We start from the raw sequence: 12,500 nt of genomic DNA on the forward strand, positions 1-12,500 counted from the left end.
GCGTTGTCCCCTCCTTCTTCTTCTATTTTTGAGGTGTTTGCACGAGAAGTGCGCTACCGCCATCTACAGTGCTAAGGGGACTCCATTTACTCTCAACCACAGGACGCCGAAGGTCTCCTTAAGGGGCGTTCACCCGACATAAAGTGGATACCAGAAAAGAACTAAAATGACTTATCTATAAGATCTCTGGCAGCCAGTTCCTGAGCAACTTCTTTACTTTTGAGCTGTCCCACTGAGCTCTGCCCTGCCCTGCCCATCCCATTCCAGCCCTCCGTCCAGTCTTAACACCCCGCTCTTTCTATCCATCCATCTCTCTTTCTCTCACTCGCTCGCTCTTGGTCTCTTTCTGATGTCTGTGATCGCTTGTTGTTTTCTATATGTCTCTCTACCCCCCTCTTTTGACCCTTCTCTCTCATTCATTCATTCATTCATTCATTCATTCACGCTCACTCTCTCACTCTCTCTCTCTCTCTTCTCTTCTCTTCTCTTCTCTTCTCTTCTCTTCTCTTCTCTTCTCTTCTCTCTCTCTCTCTCTCTCTCTCTCTCTCTCTCTCTCTCTCTCTCTCTCTCTCTCTCTTCTCCTCTCTCGGCCCGTGGCTTGCTTGGCGTGTGTGTGTGTGTGTGTGTGTGTGTGCGTGTGTGTGTGTGTGTGTGTGTGTGTGTGCGTGTGTGTGTGCGTGTGGTGTATGTGTGTTTGTGTGTGTGTGCGTGTGTGCGTGTGTGCGTGTGTGTGTGTGTGGGGAGGGAGGTCCACCACACCCCTGTCGGCTTCATCAAGGGCCGGCTTGTGTTGTAAGATAATATTTTTGCAGTCGCCACTGCCCTGCCCCCAGTATATTTTTTTCTCCATTTCCCTTTTCTCTTCCCTCCCCCCCATCCCTCCTTTCATCCCCCTCTTTCTTTCCCCATTAGTTGTTTCTGTGCCCATCTCTCGCTCTCGCTTTTTCTCTCAGTCCTCTTGCATGTGGCTTTCCCAGCTTTTTCCTCTCCTCTTCTCTTTCCCCTCCCTCTGTATCTTTCAATCGCTTTCCTCTTTACTCTTTCTTTCTCGTATAGTGTCATCATCCCTCGTTCATGCTGCATGCGCACACGCCTCTCAGCTCTCCTTTGTCCCTCTTTCCCTCCACTGCTCTCTCTCCTCTCCTCTCCTCTCCTCTCCTCTCCTCTCCTCTCCTCTCCTCTCCTCTCTCTTCTCTTCTCTTCTCTTCTCTTCTCTTCTCTTCTCTTCTCTTCTCTTCTCTTCTCTTCTCTTCTCTTCTCTTCTCTTCTCTCCTCCTCTCCTCTCCTCTCCTCTCCTCTCATCTCATCTCATCTCCTCCTCTCTCCTCTCCTCTCCTCTCCTCTCCTCTATACTCTCCGCTCCTCCTCTCCTCTATACTCTCCGCTCCTCCTCTCCTCTCCTCTCCCCGCTTCCCTCCCCTCTCCTCTCCTCTTGTTTTCTTTCCTCATCCTCATCCTCATCCCTCCATTTCCTCCAGCTGTCTGCGTGCCCTTGACCACCTCTTCCTCTTCCTCCTCTTAAGCCTCAGATTAGGCCTCTGCGATGAGAGAAGCCTTCCTGGCATTCAGAAGGGCTCCAGTTTGGGAGACAGCTATTTTCATGAGGGGATGAAGGGATTTTGTTTTTTTGAATGAATGAATTTTGTTTGGATTTTTGTGCGTGCGCGTGCGCGTGCGCGTGCGCGTGTGCGTGTGCGTGTGTGTGTGTGTGTGTGTGTGTGTGTGTGTGTGTGCGCTAGGGCGCCTGGAGCCGTACGGCCGTACGCACTGTGCGTACCTTCACCAGTGGAGGTTTTTTTTTTGTTTTTTTTTAAAATAAATATTACGCCTATTGTGTCTTCTATGAATGTTGTGACAATACAACATATTATATGAGAAGAAGCAGCATGAAGCAAATTAAAGAGCATAGACTATGTTAGGGCACCATTAATTTACAATGGCAGCTAGATAGCCTGCTTTTTGCTTCTGTGCGTAAAACTCACGCGCTCCTGAAAAAAAGATACAGTAACAAGTTCTAGTTCCATCAGCGGAATTCTAACTTGAGCGGCTACCTCCAGTCAGACATAGCCTGCAAATGTAAGTCTAGTAGTTATAGTTAGCAAAGACAGCTCTCCATTTCCCACTTGGAATAACACATATGTCGTGGCGTCGCTGATGGCAGAAAAATCAAATAACCGAAGTTAATGTCTTGAAAGTGACACGTTTCAATCGTAGCCAAAAACAGTTGTCATGTGGGCTAACAAGAAGGCATTGGATGGTAGCAGTACAGGTAGGCTAAGCTGTTTCATTCATCACTGAGCCCGCCGCGGCAAATATTATAGGTACTTTGCTTCTGGTGTCATATTTCCTTAAGTATTTTGGTTACTGTTCTGTGTTTGTGTGCGAGTGCGTCGGTGGTTCTTGTGCTCTGTCTCAATTGCGCATTTTGCGCATCAGCCTGGACTAACATCCAGTGCATTCCCCGGTGGGTTAACAGGCTGATGTAGTCGCTTTCTGCCTTTTCTTGCACAACGTGCCCGGGCTTTTTATGGTCACAGCTCAGCCATGTTTGTGACGTGAACTTCATTCATGCTGCAGCAGACACCTCTGCCGCTCTGCGCCAAATTTCTACCCGAGTCGAAAAGTATAACGCTTGAAAAGTTGTATCTAATGATATGGCGTCTGCCATAGCCTACTTGTTTCATCCCCATGCACGAGAGAGAACACAAGTGCATGCAAGCCTTCGTAGTAGCATAGTCGGGGAAGTCGCTGCAGTTCAATGTCGCAGGTTTTTATTTTTAAATAGTAATAGCAAGCGTATGCATGGCTGCACCTAAAGAAGTGAAACGCCAATATAGCCAAAATAGCCAAACAGTTTTCAAAACCAGGCCTACACCTTGTCAACGTCAACAAGTTACCTTGTTTCCTATAGCAATAAGAAAAACTGTCGCTTGATTAAGAAAACCACCCCAGACATACTGACTATACTCCAATCTTATGTTTTTTTCTCCTCCGGTGTCATGGTCCGCTGTCATTTCTCCGGTGTTTTGGGGGGGTTGGTGCGTACTTTACTGGTCAAGTCTGCAGGCGCCCCTGTGTGTGTGTGTGTGTGTGTGTGTGTGTGTGTGTGTGTGTGTGTGTGTGTGTGTGTGTGTGTGTGTGTGTGTGTGTGTGTGTGTGTGTGTGTGTGTGTGTGTGTGTGTGTGTGTGTGTGTGTGTGTGTGTGTGTGTGTGTGTGTGTGTGTGTGTGTGTGTGTGTGTGGTTCAGCATTTCTGTGGGTAATACAGTTCCATGTAGTCCTGCTCCAAGGCCCACCAGACCAGAAGCCTCGGACACACACACACAGACACCAGTCCAGGAGCCTTGGACACACACACACACACGCGCGCGCACACACACACACCAGTCCAGAAGCCTCATGTTGGTGCCTCAGTGTTATGTGTGGAGCGGTGCCAAGATCAGCTAGGGAGTTACCTCCAGCTCTCCCTTTCATCTGGACACGCCTCTGGCTGGTGTGTGCGTGTGTGTGTGTGTGTGTGTGTGTGTGTGAGAGAGAGAGAATGTGTGTGTTTGCTCAAATGTGTCCTATTCTTTGTGTGCAAGACAGTCTTCCCATGTAAATATTGTGCTTGTTGACACATGGCCACACGAGCCAGTGTTTGTCCTGATCTGAATACTGTGTGTGTGTGCGCGCCTGCTCGTACGTGTGCATGTGTGTGATGTAGTCATGTGAGTGTGGACTTAACGGGGCCTCTCACTGAGCGTGTGGCTGTGTGTCAGATTGCACCGCATCTGATAACCAAGTGTGTGTTACTTATGAAGCTGTGTGTGTGGACTTGATAGGTGTGTGTGTGTGTGTGCTTGTGTGTGTGTGTGTTGCACCGTATGTCCCCACTGATCTATTGTGTGTAATGAAGCTGTGTGTGGAGGTGGGTGCGCGATATGATATTAACTCGTGAAGAATAAGAATGAGAAGAAGATCATTGACCATCTGCCAAAGGGGTGCGGACAAAGAAAGTGGATGTAACTAAGAAGCGCCATTTTGTTTCCTTTCCGGTATCCACTTTATGTCTGGTGAACGCCCCTTTAGGAGACCTTCGGTTAGGAGACCTTCGGAGTCCTGAGGTTGAGAATCAATGAAGTCCCCTTAGCGCTGTAGATGGCGGTAGCGCACGTCTTGCGCAAACACCTCAAAAAGAGAAGAAGAAGTAGGGGACAACGCCCCCTTAGGAGACCCAACTTGAGCACACGCTTTTGCATTGAGTGGGCGTGGTTTGCGATATCTTTGTTTGATTCAGTATTTTTGGTGCGGATGTTAACTTTATAAGAGTGATAATACTTTATCAAAGTGATGTTTACTTACTTAGGCTTGTTGTCTTCACGTTTTACTGAAATATTCCAATAGAGCACTATATAGTTATACGGTATATCCCTGTGATGATCAAGTGTGTGTTTTAAAGCTGTGTGTGTAGTTAACGTTAACGAGTGTGTGTGTGTCTCTCTTTATGTCTGTGTCTGTATCTGTGTGCGTGTGTGTCAGGTTGCACCGCATGACGTATTATTTCCAAAAATGTGACAGTATCACTTTAAGATGCACCTCTTCACTGTAGCATAGGCATTACACCACTGACATGCACTTCCACTTCCTTTAATTATGACTTATCATAATTATGAATTATCATCAGGTTGCACCGCATGACCTCCATGGAGCGCGAGGAGAAGGAGAAGGTGAAGAAGAGGGAGAAGAAACTGGAGGACGAGGAGACCTTACAACAGGCCACCTGGGTCAAGTACACGTTTCCCATCAAGCACCAGGTACACACACACACACACACACACACACACACACACACACACACACACACACACACACACACACACACACTGCAGCAGGCAACATGGGTCAAGTACTGCTTCCCCATTAAGCACCAGGTACACACACACACACACACACACACACACACACACACACACACACACACACACACACACACACTGCAGCAGGCAACATGGGTCAAGTACTGCTTCCCCATCAAGCACCAGGTACACACACACACACACACACACACACACACACACACACACACACACACACACACACACACACACACACACACACACACGTACCTGTTATGTAATCTGGAAATCTCAGACAGGACAAGCAATGCAAGCTAACCATCATAGAGCTTTAAAGTTTGTCTAATTGTATCATGCTCGTAGGCTTCTTCAGTTACAGGCTAGTGGTTTTTCACCAATTGACTGAACGTGTTAAACTGTCTGGTCTTGCTCTTCAAGGCCACCTTACCTATTATTGCTCGCTCTCTCTGTCTCCGTCTCTCTGTCTCCGTCTCTCTCTCTCTCTCTCTCTCTCTCTCTCTCTCTCTCTCTCTCTCTCTCTCTCTCTCTCTCTCTCTCTCTCTCTCTCTCTCTCTCTCTGTGTGCGTCAACCGTCTTGTTCCGTACATGGTGTAATTCCTCTGTTTAAAGTGGCGAGTGGTGGTTTCCACACGTGCTGTAATCCCTGTTGTTTACACACCTCTTTCCACCTCGGATACCTCCATGCCCTCCCGCTCACCTCACCTCGCCTGGCCTCTCGCTCAATGGTGTCTCCCTTAAACCTTGTGGAGCACGTGTGCGTGCGTGCGTGCGTGTGTGTGTGTTTCATGGGTTGTCGTAGCCCAGTGTAGGGGTTCCCAATTGGAACGTTGGTGATGCCTGGCCTTGTGGTTTGGCAGTTGATCTTTGAATCAGCGGGTTTCAGGTGATAATCCCACCGTTACTTGTAGTACAACTTCCTCCGTCTGGCCTCTTGCTAAATGGTGTCTCCCTTGTGGAGTGTGCATTCCTGCATGTTTCTGTTTCGTGGGTAGGGCTGGGTATCACAGCCATGTTCCTGTATCGATTAGATTTCGATTCTTAGGGCTTTGAAGAGAGTTACTTGTGCACAATCCCTGGCGCTGAACAAAAAGATTACCTATTTTTTTTGGTTGTACATAATGTGTCAAGCCTGTGTTTGTCAGTGAATCTGAGGAAAACCGAGAGGTCGAAACGCCATTGAATGAATGAATAAAAGGAAGAAAAAATAACTTAAAAAGAAAAAAATTCAAAGGAGTGTGCAAACCTTTTTTCAAAAAATCGGTTTCGTGGGCAGCCATAGCCTAGTGCAGGGGTCCCCAACTTCTCTGGGTCTGAGGCCTACTTTTTGGTTCAGAATTCTCTACCGTTGTTTTGACATCATTCTCAAATCACACTGTGATTGAATGATAATTTTGCTCATAGATTATAAAGAAATTTACTTTATGGGTTATAAAGAATTCATTTCATATTTCAAAATTAAGAAAAGCATTAAAGGGACAGTTTGGTCAATTTCAACATGCAGTTGTAATGCTCACACTACCCTGGACTTGTCAGGGCCTGAGATTTTTTCTTCTTCTTCTTCAGCCGTTTCCGAGATCCTGGTCATTGTAATGGGGGCAGCTCTTTGTTTACATTTCAAAAAAACATTTTTATTTATTCCCAAAAACATCCAAAAGGTTATAAAACATCAGCAGACAACTAGCAAACAGCAGTACCTTTTGGGAAAATATTTGGAGTTGGCCTATGTTTCATTTTTTAAAAATGTAAACAAACGCTGCCCCCATTAGAATTGCTCATATCTCGGAAAGGGCTGAGCCGAAAAATGTGGCATCACCAGGTACTGCCAAGTCAAGGGTAGCGTGAGCAATACAACTGCATGTTGAAATTGACCAAACTGTCCCTTTAACTATGGCTAAAATATTGGAGTCATCATCTCTATTCATTAACTTTTCATCCATGGCTGAAGTAAACTTGAGCAAGGCACTTCACCTCAAACGGTTCCAGGGACTGTAGCCAATACTTTGGAACAGCTTCAAGTTGCTTTGGATTAAGGCATCGGCGTCATCTAAGGGTAATGTGTGTGTGTGTGTGTGTGTGTGTGTGTGTGTGTGTGTGTGTGTGTGTGTGTATGTGTGCGTGTATGTCCATGTGTGTGTGTGTGTGTAGGTGTGGAAGCAGAAGGGAGAGGAGTACAGGGTGACGGGGTACGGAGGATGGAGCTGGATCAGCAAGACGCACGTCCACCGCTTCGTTACCAAACTACCTGGCAACACCAACGCCAACTACCGCAAGGACATGGAGGGTTTGTAAACTAATAATGTTAAAACACAGTCAGCCCACACATGACTTACAGTACTTTATAGGCATTTCAACAACAAAAAAAGTTTACCTCAGCACATTGGTTGACTGGACAGGATTTAGTTTTCAAAGTAAACTAATTATGTTTTGTGGGATTATTGTTTTTAAATGTTTGTATGTCTGTGGTGAAACTGAAGACAAATTTCCACTCTATTACGAATACTAATACTTTATCGTCCACAATGTTAAACACAGTCAGCCCACAAATGACAACATGTTGAAATGCCTATAAAGACTGTCTCCCCACATTAGTTGACTGGATAGTTTTCAAAGTTTTCAGGATTTACTTTTCGGTTTTCAGCCGAATTGTCTTCATTGGTCCTGCTGTTCCCAGCACCCAGCTGTGCATGGAATTTTGAACATTTGGAATTGTAAAATGCAGATTTCAACATTTCGTGATGGAATATGTAAAATAATTATTTAATTTCGTATGTTTTGTGTGATAGCTGCCAAGAGTGGCAATGTTACCGGCACGTCGTCAAGCGCAGACGTGAAAAATAGTGAGGAGCCCTCGACCGCAGTGAAGTCCCCCGCTCCGTCGACCCCCAGCCCCACGGACTCCAAAGAGGATCCACTAGCGAAGGCTGCCGGCAAAGACAGCGAGTCCTCAGACAAGACGCGGGACGGAGACTCTGAGGAGAAGATGGAGATTGATGACGAGGCCAAGAAAGGTATTGTCAAGTTGGGTGTCAGTCGCTGAAAATTGGCTCTCTGGGTTCATAACGAGCTGCACTGAATAAAATAAGTGAATCATGTTGCATCAAGAATGATAATTTGAAGAATCTTCAGCACACAGAACATTTATCTGAAAACCATGAAATGGTCAGTGTGCACCAGCACCAGTTTTTTCAAATTCTCTGATGAGTGTGACGTGTGGGCCATCTCCTACGCAACGGCCAGCTAAGGTTTGTGGGGAAAAAACCCACAAGTATCAGGAATGTTGAAAGAAAAGCTTGTTTCTTTACCGCTTCCAATATTTGGCTTATTGCCTGCCCCACAGAGGAGTCCTCCGACTCGTTAAAGCAGGAAGACGACGGCCTGGAGGACGACATCGACCTCCTGAACGATGACGTCACCAAGGGGGCGCTGCATCCGTCCCAGCGGCCCTTCAACTACGATGTGGTGAACGTCAGCCAGGGCTTCCTACTCCGCACCGCCTACAAGAAGAAGGTGACATGTCTTCCTCCTCCCTGTTTTTCACTTAAAACGTCTGTCTGCTCTTGTCTTTACACCTGGTACAACGGGAAACATAGTTTCGATTCCTTTAGTATTTCCTCTAGTACCTGTGACAACACGGATCCATAGACTTTCACTAGCTTAGCGACATGCTCCCTCTTTTAACTTGTCTGAAAGCAAGACAACGGCTTACATGAAAAATAAGACACTTTACCACCTTTATAAACCCTGGCCAACGATTTTAACTGTATAAGCCCCAAAATAGTGGCATACCCCTTTAATTCACAGTACACAGTAGTGTCATGAGCCACAGTAGAGACATGAGCTGTTTGTTGCACCACCCTGACATCTGCTTCTTAAAAAAAAAGTCAATTGACTATGAAACTTACAACATTTTTTGTACCTCTTGCTTGGCAGGTGAAGGCCTCCAAACTGGACGGTCTGCTGGAGCGGCGTGTGAAGCAGCATCTCATCGAGGAGCGGCAGCGGCAGGAGAGGAGGAAGCAGCAGGTCACCCTCGCCGCCACCACGCCCAAACCCGACCCCGCCCTCGCCCTCGCCGCCGCCGCCACCACCCCTACCACCCCCACGCCCTCAACCCCCTCCTCCCTCACCTCCCTCACCTCCTCCTCACCCCTGCTCCCCACACTCCAGATCAAGACGGAGGTGAAGCCGGCGGTGGTGGTGAAGGCCGACCCGGCGCTCAGGCCTGTGGAAGGAGGAGGAGTGGAGGCCTCGACTGGTACGACTGTCAAACAGGCTGCGGAGGACACAAACGTCGATGGCAGTAAGCTGGTGAACCAAACACACATCCTTCCTAGTACGGACTCACAGGGCTCAACGCCTCAGTCACAGCAACAGCAACCACCCCCAGCTGTAGCGGTAGCACCCTCCTCCTCGCTTTCCACTAACACAGCAGCACCGCAGCAGCTCTGCATTTGCAGCCCTCCGGCGCCCCCTACAGGGACCACTACTGAGCAGCAGACGCCAACGCCAACGCAAGGCCTTCTGGGAGCACCAGGTAGCCAACAGGCCCCCAGCAGCAGCACAGCCACAACCCACACAAGTCCAAGTCCGCCTGCCGAGCCCAGCAGCCTTCTGCAGACAACAACGACGGCAACAACAACAACCACGACCGGGCAGCTGAAGCCAACGCCGACGACGACCTTCGCGTCCCCAGCAGGACTTACTGGCGAGAACGGCAAGAGCCACCAGGAGGAGGGGGAGGGGGAGGTCAAAGGTCACGCTGGAGAGGTTGCCATGGACACCACGGCAGCAAGCGCCGTCCCAGTTCCTTCGTCGCCGGTGAAGGTAAACGGTCGGGGGGACGCCTACATGGAGACGGACGAGGCTCAGCTGTTGGACTCGTTAGCGAAAGACCCGCCGCCTCCGTCGTCGCTCTCCAACTGCGTGGAGGCGAAAGCGAACAGCCTGTGCCCCCCGACAGGGGACGACGCAAAGGCCCCCTCGAAGGAGCAGCAGCCCATCAAGCCCCTTCTTCTTAACGGGGACGCCGGGGCCCCGGGCATAGACGCCGCAAGTACTCGGCTCTCTCCCCCTGTCCCAAGTGCGTCCGTGCGCGACGATTTTGACGATGGCGCACCCCCGGCAAAGATCTCCAAGCTGAGCTGCAACAACAGCTTACAAAGCTTTCCCCCGACGGCGACGCCAGCGATGGCGATGGCAACCAGCGTCACTGCCACCTCCAACACCAGCAAAGAGCACAACAGCAGCAGCAGCAGCAGCAGCACAGTCTCCTCCCAGCGTCCCCTATCAGACGTCGCGACTCCAAAGACAATCAGCCCCTCCCCCCTCTCCTCCGCGGAGGACTCCAACCTCAGCAGCGACTTCCCCCAGGCTGAAGCCCCCGGCAACAGCACCACCATCCCCTCCACGGCGACCGCCACCACCGCCATGCTCATGACCCAGGTCACCACCACCACCATGACCACGACGACCACCGTCTCCACCGAGTCTCGGCTGGTTCATCTGGCCACCACGGCAGCAGCCGTAGCAGCACAGGCGGCGTCACAGGCGTCTCCATCATCTTTGTCACTTTCGTCGGAGACTAAGAGCGCTGTCTCCACCACCATCAACACCACCACCTCCAAAACCACGCTGACGCAGCAAGTCTCCTCCTCGTCGTCAAACTCCCGCGGTGTCCAGGCAGCTGCCGTGTGTGTCCTCAGCCAGGAGAAGAGCAGCTCCACCAAATCCAGCACCTTCACCGCCGCCACCACCACAACGTTAGCTAAGAACTCCAATGTTTCCATGACGACCACCACCAGCAGCAGCAGCAGTAGTTTGGAGCACTCCACTCGGGAACGCGTGCGCCTGATGAAGTTCTCGCGCACCAAGAAGGCGCGCTCGGGCACAGCGCTGCCCTCCTACCGCAAGTTCGTCACCAAGAGCTGCAAGAAGAGCATCTTCGTGTTGCCGGGTGACGACCTGTACCGGCTGGCGCGGCGCGGCGGCCATCTTGAGGTGCCCGTCTTCAGCTACAACGCCAAGCCGGCGCTCGATATCTGGCCCTACCCATCGCCCAGACCCACCTTCGGCATCACCTGGAGGTACGCACCACACATCTCAAAACTGTTAAAGGGACACTGTGTGAGATTTTTAGTTGTTTAATTCCAGAATTCATGCTGCCGATTCACTAATGTTGCCTTTTTCATGAATACTTACCACCACCATCAAATTCTAAGTATTCATTATGACCGAAAAAATTGCACTTTTCATACATGAAAAGAGGGATCTTCTCCATGGTTCGCCATTTTGAATTTCCAAAAATAGCCATTTTTAGCTGCAAAAATGACTGTACTTGGACCATACTAGAAAATATTTGTTTATTACTCAATAAACTTTCATGTAAAGATCAAATTTGGCAATAGGCAGCCCAGTTTCAATGAGCATAGTTGCAGTACCTTTTTTGGCCATTTCCTGCACAGTGTCCCTTTAATATTTGTTATCGTAAGGTGCACCATCCCGTCAGGGGAACACTTTTCCCATTTGTAAACAATTCCAGTCTGCGCAACCCTGGCTGCATACTCTTCAACCTCTAATTACTGGAAAGGGCTGCTGTCAATCAAAAAATGCACTCACATGGTTGGCTGCTTAGCGTCTTGCCCCTCCTTACAGCACAAATGTTTGTAAACGGAAAACCTAGTATACACTGACAAAACTTTGCTGCTTAGTACTACATTACCAGTGTCCCTTTAAGGCTCTGTTGTGTAGAGCAGTAAGATGATGTAGAATGGTAAAGATGGTCTAAGTTCAGGATGCGACATGAGTGGTCTTTCTCAGGCTCTCATTTGTAGGGGTGAAAATAATACTAGAAATTTATCGATGTATTGATCCTACAGCCGACAATTTAATCAAATCGTATCGTGGGGCATTCTTAAGTATCGAAAATAATCAAATCGCCCTAGCTTCATAACATATTAGAAGTGGAAAAGTAATTGGGAACAAATCGAATCGAATCATATCATATGGTGGGGAATTCTTATTATCAAAAATAATGGAATCCTTGCTTTAAGAAGTCGATACCACATCGCCATGGAGGCTGTGACTTGCACCCCTATCCATTTAACATGACATGGGGATGCTGAAAAGTTGTCACTGTGGTGGTCATTGACAAATGAGGAACTTCACAATCAACTTCACATGGATTTACTACATGAATGCTGCCCTACAAAGACAAAGTGCAGTTACTACAGAAACATTGAAACTGATAAAAATACCTTCAAAAGTTTGGTATTAGGTTGGACTATATTGTAGTGGCTGCTAATTTGACATAGGAATATCTCTAAAACGGGACGTTTATGAACGTGTTATGAACACCACTTTCAGTCTAAACTCAATTTTGACAAAATATGTAGTTACTGCCCTTTGCCTTTATAGGGCAGAATGAGGACATGAATTTAGTCCTAAGCTGTTGGGGGCTGATGATGAAAGTCTAAATTTGCTTGATTTGGTTTTACATTTTAAACACCTGTGGTCTTAAAAGAGTAAAAAAAAAAGTAGCACAACGTTTTGGCAGCCCTAACTGAAGGGAAGCAGTTGATCCAGGGATCACACAGTCTTATCTCCAGTTCAATGTCCTCAGAGGCGATTCTAGTGTGAGTGGGGG

General features: G+C 48.3%; 1 protein-coding gene across 1 annotated transcript in view; it reads left to right on the forward strand.

Annotated features, from left to right (window-relative positions):
- Nucleotides 1–12,500, forward strand: part of bptf (bromodomain PHD finger transcription factor) — a 110,741-nt gene that overhangs the window by 43,032 nt on the left and 55,209 nt on the right. The window contains exons 13-17 of the mRNA XM_063196175.1: nucleotides 4,666–4,795; nucleotides 7,004–7,139; nucleotides 7,642–7,866; nucleotides 8,196–8,365; nucleotides 8,789–10,941. Coding sequence (XP_063052245.1) covers nucleotides 4,666–4,795; nucleotides 7,004–7,139; nucleotides 7,642–7,866; nucleotides 8,196–8,365; nucleotides 8,789–10,941 — 2,814 coding nt within the window. The remainder of the gene's footprint in view (nucleotides 1–4,665; nucleotides 4,796–7,003; nucleotides 7,140–7,641; nucleotides 7,867–8,195; nucleotides 8,366–8,788; nucleotides 10,942–12,500) is intronic.

This window comes from Engraulis encrasicolus, chromosome 1 (assembly GCF_034702125.1).
Source record: "Engraulis encrasicolus isolate BLACKSEA-1 chromosome 1, IST_EnEncr_1.0, whole genome shotgun sequence".
Lineage (NCBI taxonomy): Eukaryota > Metazoa > Chordata > Actinopteri > Clupeiformes > Engraulidae > Engraulis > Engraulis encrasicolus.